This window comes from Cygnus olor, chromosome 6, assembly GCF_009769625.2.
Source record: "Cygnus olor isolate bCygOlo1 chromosome 6, bCygOlo1.pri.v2, whole genome shotgun sequence".
In the NCBI taxonomy this organism is placed as follows: domain Eukaryota; kingdom Metazoa; phylum Chordata; class Aves; order Anseriformes; family Anatidae; genus Cygnus; species Cygnus olor.
In genome coordinates this window covers 21,521,610-21,539,795 of record NC_049174.1, presented here as the reverse complement: position 1 = coordinate 21,539,795, position 18,186 = coordinate 21,521,610, and the positions used below count along the sequence as shown (strand labels likewise).

At 38.0% G+C, this 18,186-nt stretch overlaps 1 protein-coding gene across 6 annotated transcripts in view; it reads right to left on the bottom strand.

The window, feature by feature from the left end:
* COBLL1 (cordon-bleu WH2 repeat protein like 1) overlaps positions 1 to 18,186 on the bottom strand; it is an 81,131-nt gene that overhangs the window by 33,913 nt on the left and 29,032 nt on the right. For 5 of the 6 annotated variants that reach the window (XM_040561288.1, XM_040561289.1, XM_040561285.1 and 2 more), the window contains exon 2: positions 946 to 1,125. In XM_040561288.1, coding sequence (XP_040417222.1) covers positions 946 to 1,125 — 180 coding nt within the window. Of the gene's footprint in view, positions 1 to 945; positions 1,126 to 2,113; positions 2,470 to 18,186 lie in introns of those variants that run through there. The other variant, XM_040561290.1, reaches the window with a different exon arrangement.

The window sequence follows — 18,186 nt, the reverse complement described above, 5'->3', positions numbered from 1 at the left end:
TATTCCTTGCTGTAAACGTGCTAGCAAGAACACTTTATGAAGCATCATAGTAGTAACCAATTATTTCAGAACATTTGTTTTAAGAAATATGACCTCAGATTTAATTTATCCTGAAAAATCGGATGTAGCCTGGAAGAAAAATAATAATAATAATGCATCATCCACCACAAGCTGGTATTTGATATCTAGGAAATGACTTCATCAACTCTAGCAAATGACTAAGCATGCAAATGGACTTGAGCTACAAAATCTGTTCTCTCTCATTAAGATGTCAGGTGAGTGTAGCTACATGTTTACTTTACCCAGTGCAAAAAAAAAAAAAAATCAGTCTGCACAAACTGGCATCCTAACTGTTCTGATCCATTGCTGTGTTTGAATAGTACTTCCTTAGTAAACCCACTGTGATAATTAATACACTATTGTAAGTCCCAGGATTTATGATTTCAACTCACCAGTCAATTTCTAAGTCTTTCTGAACTAAAGGAGACTTGGGAGTTACATGCACAATCTATAATGCCAATTAGCAGACTGAAGTATGCATTTCAAATTAAAACTAGCTTCAGCAAAACGTATGTGATTTTATATATATTTCCAAAGCTGTAACTAGAAGTTTTCTTAGAAGAATTATAGATTTTGTCTGAAATGACAATACCTTTTTTAGGACTCATGGTAGTCTATAGGTAGTAATACTGAGCAAATGCTCAACACATGACTTTGTAGCTGAGAATGAAGCAGAACTCATTTTTAAGGTCTAACACAGATACTTTCACAGTATCTGAAAACTCAGTGCATCACACAAACCAGTATTTTTCCTAGAGATATGCAGTGACTAGAAAGAATTCACAACTTGTGTATTTTACTGAGTGGTTTAAAAGTGGATGAAGGTCAAAGTAAACTTGAGTAAGAAAGAAAAATTAAACCAAAGTGTCATTCTGTGTAACATACCTCCCATTAACTGTAGTATATTTGATCACATCTCCTGGCAGGACCACTGACAGTTCAACGTCTTTATCGATTACATTCTCTTTCTGTTCCATGATAAGGTTGGCTGATTCTGTGTCATCAAATGGACAAACAGCAGTGGGTTTGGGTTCAGATGGAGGAGGAGGTGCTTTAGGTTTTCTTCTGAAATAGATGTATAAAAATTAAGAGTCAAGTTAATTGAATGACTTTTTCTCTCATTCGTAGTATACAAAGGCAAGACTTTTTTTGAGCATTCTCCAAAAAGACTTACTGGATTAGTATAAACAAAAATACTGTACTAAACAGTATGCAGCCAAATTGCACTGGCTATGTGTCTAATCTATAGGACAGACAGACAGAGGAATAATCACACTTTATTTCCCCAGTTTTTTCTTTTTATTATTAAAATCCTTTAAACAAATCCTACTAGCTCTAGGTCTATTACTATATTTCTATATAGTAATAAAATATCAGCATTACCAATCCTACTGCGCTGTAATATTTCTTGACATTTCAGTCACAATATGCTTTCACATTTTCCTCTCACCTCTGTCAATTTCCTATCTTTTTCTTACTATTCTTTTCTGTCTTATTTCACACACACACAAACCTTTGCAAACCTGAAAAAAATCCTAATGGTCCAAAAGAAACACACTCTGCATCTCTTAATCTGTTTATGTTACAGCAAATTCTGAACACAGGACTCATTTCTACAGCACGCCTTTCTATTCAAATCAGTTTTTACATTTCATGTATAATCGCAAGGAAAAGATACTACAATTAAGAATTTCACCATTAGATGAAAAAAATATCCAATACTGTGGAACATGCATTACCTCATGACAACTTTTTCATTTCTTATAAACATTTTTTTTAAAGACTAGAATGAAGTCACACACTAAAAGCTAAAATACACATGTATATCATATATATATGTATTTCACATGGATATTTAAAAACATAATATACCAAGTTTCCAAAAATATGCTTGCAATTTGATCCTTGGAGTTGTACCAAAGTTTGTTGACTTTAAAAACAACCAAATACATTAACTTCTGGAGTTATCCTACAGAATTAACCCAAAAGATTGAGAATACAACAGTTAGAAACATATATTTTCCTTGGCAAAATGAAGTTTAAAGTCACTTACAACAAAGAACAAACAAGGTCCTGAACAGCATTGCAACAGATGACTGTGTAATGAAACTTCACATGACTGAGCTGTTTCTGAAAGAACTTGGAGTTTTGAACTTCAGAACTCCGAGCTGAATAATTAACTATTCAAAGCCTCTCCAGGCTCCTCAGGAGTACTCCCAGACATCCAAACACACCGAACAAAGATTCATCATCAACATCTACGCCTCCTCTCTGCTCATGTTCCAAATTAGTTTTGGTGTACACCTATCTCAGCATACAATTCAAGACACGTGGTGTGAGCTGCACATTTAACATTGGTCTCTACAGCAACATGCCTGCGCTGTTTCTGGGTTATGTGAGTGTTGCAAAAGGTATGAATCAAACTGCTTTTTACTCCTCCCCCACTTAGTTTTTTTTGTTTGTTTTGTTGTATGAGTTTAGCTTCCGTATAACTACGAAAAAGAACATCAATACCAATACAACTATAAAAATTATATAAATATAAAAACCACTAACACATTAGTAGTAAGAAATAAAATAAAAATCCATACCCAAAGCAAAGCAGTACTGCTTTTCGCCCTCCATATTCATCCTTACATCTTTAGGTGACTTCAGATATTTACCACAACTGAACTCAGAATTTAATCCCTGAAGACTACACAATACAGTATGATTTATCTGCAAATGCTAGTGGACTCTGTTTTCCATTAAGCAGACAAATGCTATTTCATTGCTGGAACTCCACTATCACTACAGAGAGTGCTTAATCCAAAACGAACACATCAGTAAATGCGTGGTCTGCATCAGTAAAACACAGCCTTATTTACCGTGTCCAGCTTGCACTGCAGAGAGCTAGAACTAGAAAAATAGTAGACAAAATTTGGGTGTGATAGCTGGCCAGATGACACTACACATAGCAGCATGCACACGCGTGGGGTTAGGTAGCCTGGCGAGGCTGACTCTCCCCTTACCCCAACGAAGGGTGGCATACGTACCCTACCCATCCCTAAGAGACCTTCACTTTCTTTATGGTGAGTTATGCTTGCATTTCCTGCCCCGCTCCGAGGAGGAAAAACCTCCGAGTACATGTCCACAGACATTATACTGACTTTTTGGCAACCTCTTATTAAGCAAGAGGTATTCCCATTCTCAAGTTTTCTGTTTCTTCATTTTTCACCCATTCTCTCATCTCTCTCATTCTCACCCCAAGAAAGTCACATTTGGCCTTACAGATTTTTTTTCTTCTTCGCTGGCATCCGGTATGTCTGCATTCTCAGAAGAAAAGCTGCCTGACGGGTGGTGGATGAAGCCCTGCACCCCCATGGTCCCAGAGCTGGTACTGGGCAGTTAGAGGAATTAACATGAAAGTTATTATATCTGTAGGTGTAAATCAAAAGCAACAAGCAACAGGCTGGAGGAAGTCCACTTGCAGCAGCACTTGTAACCTGCAATCCCTCCCCGCCTCTTTTGCACTCTGCAGCCTGCAAGAAGCTGCTGCAGCTGCTTCCTCTCAGAGGCATCCTCCACACACTGTTTTATTCAAATGCCAAAAATCATAAAACCAGCGTTATCCAAGTAACTCCAACTCTATGGCATCATTTCAAACTTTTATCCATCATAAAGATCCATCAACAAACAGCAGCCCAGTTCTCTCTTGCCTCTTCACCTCTACCAGGTACTGGGAGAGCAATTAGGTTTTCTTTTAATGATTTTATTAATAAAAAGAGAATGAGTGGTTAAGCTAGTTTTTTCTCCTGAAAAGAAGAAAACCCTTAATTTTAAGTAAGACAAAACACAACCATAATGAAGAGAATAAATTCCAATCAAATAAAACTAACAGGTCAGAGGTCAGAAAAAGGTGCTCAGTAAATGGCCTCATTCACAGTAACTTTCATTTTCAGATGGCTTCCAGATGTGCTAGGAGCTAATCAGACCTATTCTAATCTAATTTTCAAAGTAAACGTCAGAAGGAGTTAGAACAACCCAAAACATACTCTTTATTTTCTTGGCTACTACAGAAGTAAAGGAAAGCTGCAGAAAGAATCAGCATACGGCGTATTTAGCTACAACATACAGAAAGAGAGTTAAAATAGAAATTGACTCCAAATAAGGCCACAGGTCAATTAAACTCCTCTGCAAATTGCGCTGCAGCATCCCATACTAGGCGGGTGCTTGCTGTTTCCCCTTTTTCCCCAGGTCCCAGCACCACCAGCTGATGGACTTCTCTCTGCACTGGGCATAGCAAACCTGCCGACCCCCTCCCCAAAGGGCCACCCTCCCCACTGTTTCTCACCAGCTAAACAATTCCAGCTACCTGCTAATCTCCAACAGCTCGAATGTCAGATCTGTCTAATCGACTGCTCAAAACAAAGTAGAAAAAAAAATAAACCTTTGTCTGCTGATTCTTCCTAGCCCTGGAAAAAGGCAGCCACAGGGATGTTAGAGAGTTCTTTCAGCAAAAATGCAGATAGAAGATTTCATCATTTGTTAAGAAAAAGCAGCGTGTCTTTTTTAATCAAAAGGGAGGCCATGTAGGATGCGAAGCAAGTAAAATGATGACTTCTTCTACATACCAAAGTTTCATTGCTGTATCTCAACATACTTCCTGCTTGCAAAAAAACAATAGTGTCAATGACCTGAATGCGTGGAAGCCCTTCTTAAAATAAAGATCTGGATACAGTAAATAAATAAAGCACATATTTATTTGATGTTATATTTTAAAAAAATGAAAGCCAGTTTCAAAAAAAAAAAACACCCTGTCAGAAAACTACAAGCAGTGTATTTTTAACTATCAGCAACTAGAAAAGTGCACATTATAATAATGAGAAATACTTGAACTTACAGTGACCTTGTTATTCCAGTTATTGCCGGCACATCCTCTCAATAATGAGCACTTTCCCCAAAAACTGGAGAAAGAGGAAATTATCTGCTACACAACCAAAGGCTACAGCATAAACAACCATCTCTTCTCTTCAAGTCCTGTTTTCAAAGAGTATTAATGTTTACAGCACTTAACTTCCATCCTTGAACACAATTACATGAGATAGTGCACAAAGACAGCTTGATAGCCCTTTCAGGGATATTATTTTGGCTCTAACCTCATCAGGACCATCTCTCAAGTTTTCCACAGCAATCACATAAGACAGTAAAGGTCAGAAGGGACCTCACCTGCAACTGCTCAGCTCTCAGGTACTGAAAAAGTTCATTCGATGTAGCAGAATAAAAACTTTCTACTGCACAACAGATAGATTTAAGTTTGTTAAACAAACTTTAAGTTTGTTCTGGCATCACTAAGAACATGTGTTTCTATGAAGGGCAGAGAGATTTTTTTGATACCAAACTTCACAAAATGATATGCCAAAACTACAAAAGCAAAACTTTTTAAATTTTTCACTCAAAGTCAGAAAAGCAACTAGCTCTGCTAAGATCACCTTATGAGAGGAAAAAGGCCACTGCAATAAAGCTTCTTCTAGAACTTTTCTTGCTTTTGATTTTGCACTCAAAGCAGTTATTATAACATTTTCTTGATTATTACAATAATGCTGCACCACTGCTATGCAGCAGTAGCAAACAGCTGCAACACCTTGCACATCATCTGCTCTACAAAGGAACAGGAAAACAAGAGTTCAGGTCTACGTTAATATGTTCCGTTTACAATGATACATCAGCAACACAGACAAAATATTTAAGCCACTAATTTCTTCTGCAAGCTTCGCAGTTCCGTACTCATCTTTAATACTCACGGAATAAATTTGTCTTGTACAATAAGCAGATAAAACACCATCTTTCCTGCTGTTTATTCACTTCTGTCTTTGCGGATTATAGTTTCACAGCATCACCGCTGCACATCTTCAAGATCAAGCACTACTTGCTAGGAAAACGCTTGGTAACAACTGCAGCACCATTGTCTGATTCTTGCTGTAGTCTATGAAATGACTTAAGTTATCAAGGTAAGTCACTAAAAAAAGCCTTTACCTTTTATAAAAATCACAGCTATATATTTCAGGACATATGCATACATACCCTCCTTTAAAAAAAAAAAGGTATTTCATCAGACATAGGTATTCAGTAATCCACATTTTAAATTAGTTTGCAAGATGGAGTTCCCAATTTGGGATTTGATAATTACACAGTCAAAGACATGAAAAATGGAGTAATTTACAATAGTGTCACTTTCATCCGCAGTATAATTATGGATGGTATTTCTCTTTCCTTTACTGAGAAGTAGCTCAATTTTCATTTATATTGTTCTTAATCTGAATACTAACGATAGCATTGACATACCCATGTGGCATATTTTTCCTTTAGCCTGGGAACTCTGGAATACATGGCTTCTCTCATTATAGTAGTTGCAGAGCTGCTTGCAAGCCTGCATAACTCCGCATAACTTTGTGATAGACCAAAATGAAAACACTCAAGCAGGAGTACTCTTCCCACCCATACTACCACCAGCACAGCAGAGTAGTCTATGTATAAGCACAAGATTTACCTTTTGTGTATATGAAACACGAAGCTTTATTCTGTCTACAATCTGATACTTGGCATCTGTTCACTCACAGCAAAAAAAAGTTCTTCCAGACATCCTACTGTATGCGAGTCTCTGATGTCTTGTGTGTTATTAGCAAAGGACCGAACTCCTGTGTTTCTAAATGATCTGTTAATCATTATGAGGAACATCACATGATATCCATTACAGTCAGTCAAATGATATTACATACATACAACAGCATATGTACATGGGTTACTGCAAGCAAATGTCTTAATATTTTGCAGTACTTGATGGTAAATCCACCTGCTGGCAGCCAGCATATCTTTAAAATTATATTTATTTCATACCACGACAGAGTCATCTATTTTTCTAATTTTTCAGAGAGACTTATCTTTCTCATCTTGGATTCACTCATTCTCATCCTGTCTTCAACTCTGAAGTTGACAGAAAAGAAAGGACTGAAAGTCCTTTGCTGCAGACTGCCCAATGAACTGGAGCTCTTCTCAAGGAGGAAAAAAAAATTGTCAAAAGCAGAAAAACCTAATTTATTTATAAGCTTCTAGAGATCCCCCCCCAAACACTACTACGCTCAGCAAATAGAAGTGAAATCATCACCTGTAACTATCTACATTACTTCTTAACCACCTTTCACTGCTGTTTGCTGCATCCCAGCTCTCTATATACACATTTCTAACAAGTTACTTGAAAAAAAAAATCTAGATTTTTTTCCAATCACTTAAAGTTTCAGTTCAAGAAATTAGAAGTTATGCTACACATGTAGCAAAACGCCCTCTGCACTGCTTTGTTCTTGTGATTCAGATGTCTACACAAAATTTGGGTTAGAAGAAGTACTGCTGAAGAGGTTACTTTTGATGTACTCTAGTATTCTTCTTATCTATCCTTAAAATATTTTAAGGATATTTATCCTTAAATTAAGCAGCTCAAGTACTTGCTATACCAGCCTCACGGCATCTATACAATGTGCCTATCAGCCTTGCTACTAGGCTTTCATCTCTAGATCAATATCACTGTTTGATACACAGTCTCTATCGTTATTTCTACTATAAAAGCACCAGCTGGATATTAAGATCAAGGTATGGATCAATGAGAGGCAAGCACTATCCATTCTTGGAAGGTTATCCCTTCAAGCCAGGCTTATGATACCTGTAGGACAAAATGAAGGAAAAAATATTTGCTGCATCTGCTCTGCAGATAAATGTGAGCTTTCAGGTTCCACACTCATCCACTTAGCTATCCGGGGAAGATTCTGCATTTATATTGTACAGATATGGCTAGCAGCAAGTTCAATAGTTACAGAAGAATAAATGTACAGAAGTACATTTCAAATCCAGTTTCCAGGTGGAGGAACAACCATGAAAATCTTCTAAATCTTTTGTGATAATGAGGTATTTCACAGTGCACTTTCTATACAAATTCACAAGCCTGAAAGGAGATCAACACTGCAAATTATTTCTGGTATTTTAAAAATGTTACATAAGAGATGGTACTAGAAAGGAGGAATTGAGAAAAGGGTTCTCGTAAAAACGAAAACACCTTGTACAACTGATATACCGACTGATATGCCAGTAGTGATGCTACAGGTGATATGATTAATAAACCGATTTTTGAAAATCATCTCTATGACTTTACTCAGTGAGGATCCAGCAGGAAACAAATCCTCTGCAGATGTTCTTATTTGTGCCTACATTTAGATGATTGCTACAGTGAAAGAAAAAAAACACAAACATAGAATACCTGTTTTTCCATCCCCTTCCATAAGGGAATTGGACCAAGAATACGAGGCATCTCACGAATCAAGGTATGTTTTCAAAGCTCTCGCTAGAGAAAAGTTTTTCCTAATCAATGGGATGTGTTGAATCCCTCCCCAACTAGCCTCAGAGTTTTGAAGAAAAGAATTTTTAAAACGAGTCTTATCCTAGAGAGAAATAAATCACAGGACTGGGACCGTAACCATGACAGTAAGGTGAAAGCTTAATGGAATCTTCGGACGTCTGGTACACACTGAAAGCAAGAAAGCAGCAAATGAATCCTTCAGTTCCCTGCAGACCATTTGGAACAGACACTTGCCCATCTGATTGTCTGTCCCCATGGCAGTGGCAGTCTTGAAAACAGAAGAGACTGTATTCAAGCCATAATTCATGCAATGTTTTCTCCTATTAGTAGGAAAAAGGAGGGATTCAGAGGCAACAAACACCAATCTGTATGGCACAGGCATGTTTTTAATTGTGGCCCTCCCCGTATTAAAGGGGCACCAACTTCAGGATAGATTTTTGTAGCATAAGTTTTAAATTTATACTTAATTTTCTAAAAAAGCAAAAATTTGTTCATTGCCCTTAAAAGCCAAACCAGAACTACCATTACAATGATCTTTTCAAGGTCACTTAAAACACATGAAATACTTCCCAACTCTTGAGCACAGATCGCCACGACTCAGTGTTACTTTATGCCATCCAGCAACACCAGTTAGCTCCTCTCTAGGCATAAGATTTGCCCTGCTGCTAAGAAAACAGCCAAGAGCTCAGAATCCTAGCAGGCAACAGAGGATAAAAAATACATTATGCCATAAATTTGCATAAAGGTTATTATTATTAAAGAATTATCAAAATGTATTCTTACACAAGTGATCGTTTATACCACATTATGCTGTGCCAAAAGTAGTATTTCTTCTTAAAAAGGGGGAACGGGGGGGGGGAAGGAAGTGGAGGAAAATCACTTCCAACAGCATTACTTCTAAGGAGGTTAAGAACTTGGACATGTGAAATAGTGTTAACACTAAATGCAAATTTGGCATGTCATGTGCAACATGCCTCTGTAATAAGCAGATACTTTGTGAAAAGGTTGCTAATAGATATAAGTATCAAATGTGAAAAATAGGTTTGCTACCAAAAGAAAAGTCAAAAAACTTGAATGACATTCAAAACTATTAAAACTACATGACTCATTTAGTCTTTATTATATTTACAGTTATGCAAACAGCCTGACAGAAAAGAAGGAGAGCAGGGAAGAGAAAATGGTAAATCTGTAACAGCGATTGAGTAATATATAACTGGCTGAATAAACAGGAAAAGAAACAAAGAGCAGCTTGAGCTGAAATGGGGAGCTTAACCTTTGATACACTAATAAATCTAACAAATATTTAAAACTCGAGCAAACATATGTTACCTCCACTAGGAACAAACTCTCAAATCTTTTTTCAAGAATTTCTATAAAAGCGGGCTCACACAGATATTCTTCTCCTATGACCAGCAAGAAAAGTTCAATTAAGGGCTTGCAAAACCTAAATTTGCCCTTCTGGCCGTTATCTCCTAGTCATGAAAGCAGGTATAGCACCAGTCTTTTCAAAGCCTGGAGATGAAACACCTAGCTCTGCTAGTGGGTTTTTCTGTCACTATTCTGAACATCAATAGAGTAAAGAATTGCCAATTTATCTGAGCTTTTCTTCTGTTCCTTTTTCTCTGCCATTCAAAATCGCATTTTAAAAGTAACATTGGAGGCAGGCACTGGATGGATTTAGAGGCTGGTGAAAGGCAAGGAAAAGAAAAGCAGAACCACTCAGTAGCACAGCAGCCACGAAAGAAACCTGCACAAACCCTTCCCTTTTTCCTCCCATACACACATGCCTCAAATACAGGTAACGTGGGCGTGGGTGGGCAATACAGGTAAAACAACGCAGGCCAGTACCTGGGAAGCTCTGCAGCAGCAACAGGGATGACAAACTTTACCCCTCTTCTCTTTAGCTATAAAAGGTTGAGCGCAGCTGCAATGCTCCAGTCTCCCAAGTGAAGAATCACTGAGCTTGGCTCTGGGAAGAACTGCAGCTCATTTTGTGTTTTCCAGCAGGTATTTGGAACAGACCAACCCTTCTCCCTGGCTGAAAGCTCTACAGCCACCAGCAGGCTTCTTCTGGCAGCTAGGTCCTTTAGCTCCCTATCGTTTGGTAGAACTTCAAAATGTTTCGTACATTTGCATAAACAAGAAATAAGAGGGTTTAGTAAATTGGAGAACAGATGCGATATGAAGCACTGGAACGGACTGGAAAGCAGAGGAAGTTTTCTATCCTGAGGAAGAAGATTTTTAAGTTACAGAAATTAAACAGATGGTATGTGACACATGAAAAACTGACAAAAGAGGAGCAAAAGGGAGTTACTACACAGAACCATATCAAAAAATGAGTTAATTACAGGAAAGAAAATGCAAGAAGAAAAAGCTCAGGCTAGAAACTTGTACCAAAGCAAGCATTACCTTCACTAAATTGCAGGAGAAACATCTTGGCACTTTCATTTTTCAACTTAGTTGCTAACCTGAGAGCTAAGATGTAATAAAAGAGGTTCCCCCCCACGTAGCTTTAGTTCCACAAACATCTCAGGCAAATGCTCCGTGCAAAACCTCAAACAAACGCAGTGAATGTCCATCTACCACCAGATTCTCCTGCTCATCTCTTACAGCATCCTCTGTAGCACCCACACCCTCAGAAAGCAGTGGGAAAGCCCTTGCCTTCAGGAACAGGGTGGCACTTACCGCCTCCTCAAACATCAGTGCTGCTGCTGGAGCTCAAGCCTGACCTCTCATGCATTCTGTGGGGCGATGGGTGGTAGGAAGCACAGCCCAAAGTCCTAGCCCAACTCTTTGTAGCATCCACCTGACCAGTAGTTTTCATACCCACTTTTGCTGCCGCTGGCAGCAGGAGCCTCCCTTCCCTTTGTCCCCCTTTAACTTCAACTCCCTCATTGGTTGGCAATTCAGGGCCCACAGAAACGCTACAACTTCCTCCCCAAGACTCATCCCCATCTACATACAAGAGCTGTTGTTAGCTCCCTCCTCCACTTTCTTCTGAACACTCATTCTTACTGCATTCCTGCAACAGACCCGAAAGACGATGTTTCTTCAAAAAAAGCTGTCTCCTTGCACCATGGTAGGTAACACCAAAGCTGTTTTGGATGCCCCATTACTCCATTAGAAAGTCTCTGCACTTTCTGAAAAAGGGTACAGGGCTTCAGCCTTAACTTTACAGTAGAATAAAAATATTTAGGAAAGGGGGAAACCTATTTCTTACTAGCCTTTACAACAACTATTAGCAGCAGTGGTAGCCTGCTCTGTGGAAAGTAAGGAACTTTGCTGTACATTACGCTGACGAGTAAGTGATTCGCTCTAACTACTGTGCTACAACACTGTATTCACCTCCTGAATGAGCACACAGCATGGACTCCACTATATTAAACACCAAAGGCATTGACTTCAACAAGTTTATTAAAAAGAACTTTTCTTCCAAAGTTTTAGATAAAAATTAGATGAAAGACAAGCCAAGTCAGAAAAGCCTTCCTATCTCCATGAAATACAACATTCCTCAATTAAAATAATCTCATTTGAACTTTCAGGCGGCAATCTGTAACTTAAAATAACAGATGGAACAGCTTCTGTACCCAGAAGCACACCACTGAAATTCTAGTAGTCCATCTACATGGATAAGCTTACAAGTCTTTATTCACCCTGGTCTTTGAGCCAGTAAGGGGATAAAAAGGCTTTTGTACCTTGGACTGGAAGAATTACATACTTTCTCTGAAAACAGCACTACAGACATCAGTTCTTTCCTTTTACTGGTCTATGTTTGGATTCTGACTACTTATGTACTGCCCTATACTTGAATCTGCCTTCCTTACAAGAGCAAAGACTTAAATGCTGCTACAGGGACATAATTATGGTAAATATTTTTCCTCGCAACAGGAGTTCAGATGAGTTCAACCAAACAAGCAAGCAAATGCTGTGTAAATACCAACACTTTCATCCTTAGTCTTGCAAAATATTTGTCACCTTACATCAAACATTTCCAGAATTCCCATTCACACCAACCAGAATAGCTCTGCAGGTCAAAGTTTTACCTGTGCATATCAAACAAAAGAGCTGCTAGTAGGATGCTGCCCAGTAAGATAACGTAAGTATTACCTGGAAGCCTGCTGATCACCTAAACAAGGAGAGGGAAGAAGTACAGCTAAAAGTGGTTAAACTACTTTTCTGCTTACCTCCAAGATAACTCAGGTCTCTCTTCATTAAAATCAAGTGAATTTCTTTCAACAGCATATATAGGTAGAAGGTCTGGAGTGTGTGCATGGCAAGCGCACTGTCATTTCTTTCTTTTAGTGGTGACATCAGTAAGCCTACCTATTTATAATCCCACCACCTGACCAAACAGCCTATATAGTACATCTAGAGATTTGTATAGTCATTAATCCTGACACGTCTACTTCAGCCAATTCAAAAGAGTATTAAGTAGCTTTGTTGTATCTTCTGTGGCTTCATACCATAAAAAGAATCCAATCCCGTCACCCATACTCCTCTTCTTTCTGCAAGACAACTTTAATGGGAAGTTTTAGAATTAGGGCTCTTCCTTTCTCCATGCTTTTTATCCTTCCCCATTTCTCCATCTGTAAGACACCCAATTAAGCAGTTCAGGTGAGCAAATTTTAGTGGTTAGTGGAATACTTTGGTAGCAGAGGCACATAACTGCAAATCCAGTTAATTTGATCATCAGTACTGCCTACAAAATTATTGAAGCTTAAGATCTTGAGTAAACAGCATCACAAAAGATCAACATTTACGCTACCTGGGAAGAAAATGACTTTGCAGTCTTTGAAGTAGGGTAATAACAGAAGCTTCACACCATTGTCAAGAAAAACACAAGCTGTTTGAAAAACAATTCTCAACTCGGTTACCTGTTGTCAAAGTCAAACCTCACATATACAGCAAGATAAAGACTGCTTACAGTTAAATCTGCTCAGGTAATGGGAAGGAATGCAGTCAAACTCTTTTGGGCAAGTGCTATTACCAGTTGTGGCATCCTGCAGGTTCCTATCATTAGCAAATACTGCTTCTAGATCTGTATCAGGCCACAAAGTGTTTTGAAGCTGTTTGTGTACCACTTCAGGAGAGGATAATGTCTGTGTGAGGTGACTAACATCACTGACAACTCCTTAGCTGGCCTTTCTTACCCAAGAAGTCCTGCCAAAAGCATCCACTCACCCTTGTATCAGACAAAGTCAGTTTTACCCAGTACATGTAAGGTTAAACGAAACAAACCATCAGATCAACACTTGGTGGCATTCCAAGTAAAGGGCAGTCTGGAGCTAAACTTCAAGAGTTAATAGTGTTTAGAACTGAAAACCTCGCAACAATTTTAATTGCTTGAAAAGCTGGGGTCAGCAACAATACAGACCCAGCCAGACTTGCAGGACTTAGATCACCAATAGTAAAAGTTTCAGGGCAAACAGGGTATCAATGTAATCTAAGATACCAACACATTCCCTGTGGCAAACTTGTCCTACACAGGACAAAACATTTGGAAATCCCACTCGGAAACATTACCTGGTCTAAGGGCTGTAGCTAGACATATTAAGTTAATGTTCATAACGTCTGGTTGTCCTTATTCCTTGGTATCTTGTGGTACTAAGTTTTATATACTGTTTATTTACTTAGCAATTTCCTTCTTAGGGATTTCACATATAAAGCTGTACATTTATTGCTGTTGATTTTTTCTTGATTTGCACAAAACTTTTATATGACAAACTGATATAAAAATGCTCCTAGTGTTTTTCCTTTTTTTTTTTTTCAAGCTACCAGAACATGCATGAAAACTAAAATATTGAGAATTTTAAAAGACCTGGTAAAAAGAGTTTAGACAGTGTATTAGAAAATAAAATCTATGGGAGAGGAATTAAAATGTTTTCTTATAATTTCTTCGGAATTAGTTTTTAAATGCTTCTAATTTTTCCCATAAAACATACTACTACTTCTACTCATCTTGGCATCGCTGTATTGGCAAGCATTCCCTAAAAGGGAAAAATCAACTGACTACCCTCAGCAGCAAAAGGGAATGTATGCGAACAGTTCATAAACATAGAATTTTATTTCTTGTGCATGCATGCTTCAAGAGAAATAAATGATCTAATTTTGCTAAATACGACACTACAATGCTAGATACAAAACACTTTCTAAAGAGATCCCTGTATAGGTCACTTCTTTAGAGTATGTGAAACATCTGTACTAATCCACAGAGTTGTTTCTGAGACCAATAGGATATGAAGATTTGCATATCAAGCAAGAGCAGAAAAAAACAGCCACAACTTCCCAATATTCATTTTTAGATCTCTAGATATCTTCAGTTTCAGTTGTCTGTGATTAACCAGAGTATTGAGAATTTCTATAATAAGTAAAAAGAGAAAAATCAAACAACCCTCCCACCTCAAAGCCTAATAGGCTATTAAACACAATGGATGCGTACCAGTTATCTACATATGGAAAAGTTGGTCAGAATTGTTTTTTTATTTAAAAAAAAATCAATGGGGACAGATCTGTGCAGTTGGAAGCTCTTTGAACCTATTGTCTCTATCATTACAAACAAAAAACTTTATTTTTAAACTATCTGATATTCCATCTAACCCTGAAATAGTTGATTTTTTTTTTTTTTAAATAATTTCCATGAGAAACTAAAGTCTGAAAGTAGCAAGAATAGCAGGAAACCTGGATTACTAGCTAAGAATAGGCAATCTTCCAGATTAAATTCCTGCTTTATTAAATACTGTTTCTTCAGTTGCTTTGTACCTACTGAGATGACATCTCATCTGTGATGGATCAACACAGCTGAGTCTCCAGGGAAAGGCAAATAGTTTTGTTCTATCAAAAAGAACTGGAGAAGAGAGCATAGACGGAGGCTTCCAAATGGCTTGGAAGCAGACCAAGAATTTGTTTTTCTTAGGCAAGTCACACATCAACAAGGAAAGTTGATTACAAATTGTATAGTCATTCAACATGAAGGGGAACTTAATTATTTTTCCATTATTTAACATTTGGTTTAAGGATTTTATGCAGTATCATTAGATGATTCTATTGCACGTTCTCTTTTCACTTACTTGGAATACTTACAACACAACAAATCACTGCATGTACATACAACAGTAAATATAAGGACATGAGACCAGAGAGACCACGTCATGATGTCTCATATGAAAACCGTACTACACCTTTGACCATCCCTATTCATCTTCTCAGAACTTACTCCTCCAGTTCCATTATATTCTTTTGGAGAGACCAGAGGCCAGAACTGTCCACTGGATTGTCATTATACAGCAGCACAATCATGTCATCTCTTTTCTTCTCTACTCCTTTACTAATACACATAAACCAATTCCTATTGAATTTATCTAAAGTGAATTTCATCTCATTTCATTAGCCAGTCACTTGGCTTTGTAAAATCCTTCTAAGTCTTCACAGCAATGTCTCCTCTAATTACCATGAATGACAACTTTTGACTGTCACCTCACATTAATAACCTTTTTTCCAGGTTATTATTATGGTGAACCACAAGTTCCAGCAGAGATCCCTGGGGAACTCCAAGGTGGCCTCCTTTCAGAGATTCCTCATACTTTGTTCTTATTTTTACATAAATTCAGCCACGCAAAGTCTACCATAATATGCCACACCCTTAGTTTTCTTGAAAGTCTTTCTGGGCATACAGAAGATTTTTGCTAGTCTATAACCTAGAGACTATCAGCTGGTTTCCCTTCATCCTTTTGGTCACCACAGAACTTAAGTTCTTTCTATGTTCCTGTAGCACTAAGTAAGACATTTACATTGTAGATATACTGCTACATTGAAGAATTCCTCATTATATTCTAACCATGCTTGTTGCATCACAGTCTGCAGAGAAACAGAATTTTGTTCACTTAACTTGAATAACTTAGTACTTAAGAGCTCTTGCCAAAGCTGTGCAATCAAGGACAAAATGAGAGTGCCTACTCAAAAAGAAACTTCTACTGGGGACAAAAAGATAAGTCCATATTTGGGCTACCTGTCCACAGGGTGACTTCCCTTAAACTGCTGCATGACTCTTCCACCTCTCTATCTCAATTACAACCTTTTATCCTCATTTTCACATCAAAGATCACTCTTCTCCCTACTCAGCACAAAAGGTAATATGCAATCATTAGCAGCATTTTACACCTTGCTGAGTCACATTTCATCTCAATTGCTAAGGATCTGCCTCACTATCCCACAGCTGTTTTAGTGTTTTCTCCTGCGCCAGCTTTCTTCCCAGAGAAGAATTTTTAATAAAAAAAATAAAATAAAATACTAGAGAAAATACTGGAGAAAAGAACTCACGAAAAAGGGCATACAAGGCTTAAAAGGCACAACAAAAACCCGCAGGGCCTGATGACAGTGAAATGCTTTAATTCATGCTCACTGTTCAGAGAAAGAGAGATCACTGGTAGACATTATCCAGAAAAATTTAGTTACTTAAGAACAAAAAAGAACTGCAAATTGCAAGGCAATCCTTAGCTTCTTGGTTTCAGGGATTCAAATGCATTTGAGAGAATACAAAACTGAAGTTGAGGAGTCAATAACTGCCCAGAAATTATCACTTCAAGAAGCTCTTCCTCCCCGAATACTGAAGTTATACCATAGAAGTTGTAAACAAAACAAAGCAAACAGAATAGCGTCATTACCGTGATTACTATAATGGTGGTAGTGCCACGGCACTAGCGGTTGTTACAAATAAAATACAAGAAATAAAGAGACAACTAGGGTTGTAGATAGGGGGATCTTCTAATTTATTTTTTTTTTTTGGTGACCTGATTTATGCAGCATGTTACTATGGCTAGGTAACAGATGGTATATTCTGTTTCTCCTGCTTTGACACAATTCAAAAACACGATACAGATGGCTATAATGTAATTCTCATTAACACACACATATTCACAGTTTAGTATAGCAATAACGAAATTTTCAGGTCTGGAATTTCCTGTTGGTTAATTAGTGGTTAGGTTAATAGCCTGAGGAAGTGCACAACCCAAAAAGTTTCCTTATTGTTTAATCATATAATTACTATATTCTTTTTTTCTGGGAAAGCTCTCACGACAGATGCAATGTCACAGCAAAGCTACCTTTATAACCCTCCCTGTTTGTGCAACAACTGTATTATTTCATTTAGCACTGCGTGTAGGCAGGAATGCCACAAACAGGCCAAATTCAGCTGCCTCTGGGAAGTTTCAGCAAGACTTGTTTTTATTTTAGAGATGCCAACATACACTTAAAGAATTGCTTGCATACATATTAAACTAAACAGCATGGAGAAGCCAGGATCAACATTTCTTGGTCTGTTGTGACAATGTTACAATAAGATCACCGATTAATGATCAAGTAATTCCTTTTTATTTTAATCCCAGTTTATAATCCTCCACAAAAGCTTGGAGCACAGCCTATTCATAGCAGTACACTTAGATCTCACTACACCTGGGAGCTAGAAAAAGGAATGAAACAAATAACCACAAGTCTGGTGCTCTGGTTATTTCCATAAACGAAGCTGTAGCTGTGGCACACACAGGTGTAACACTCACTACTGCTCCAACGCTATGGTTAAAACAGCAGTGGACAATGCACAGCTGAAAGCCAACTAGAATTTAGTAATCCATAGGCCAGTGTGCCTTCATCACCATGTTCCTCACTCACGCTACAAGATGAAAGCTGAAGGGACAGCCAGCCCCACGCCCCAGCCACTCCTCCTCTGGGTGGCACAGGCGTAGCCCCAG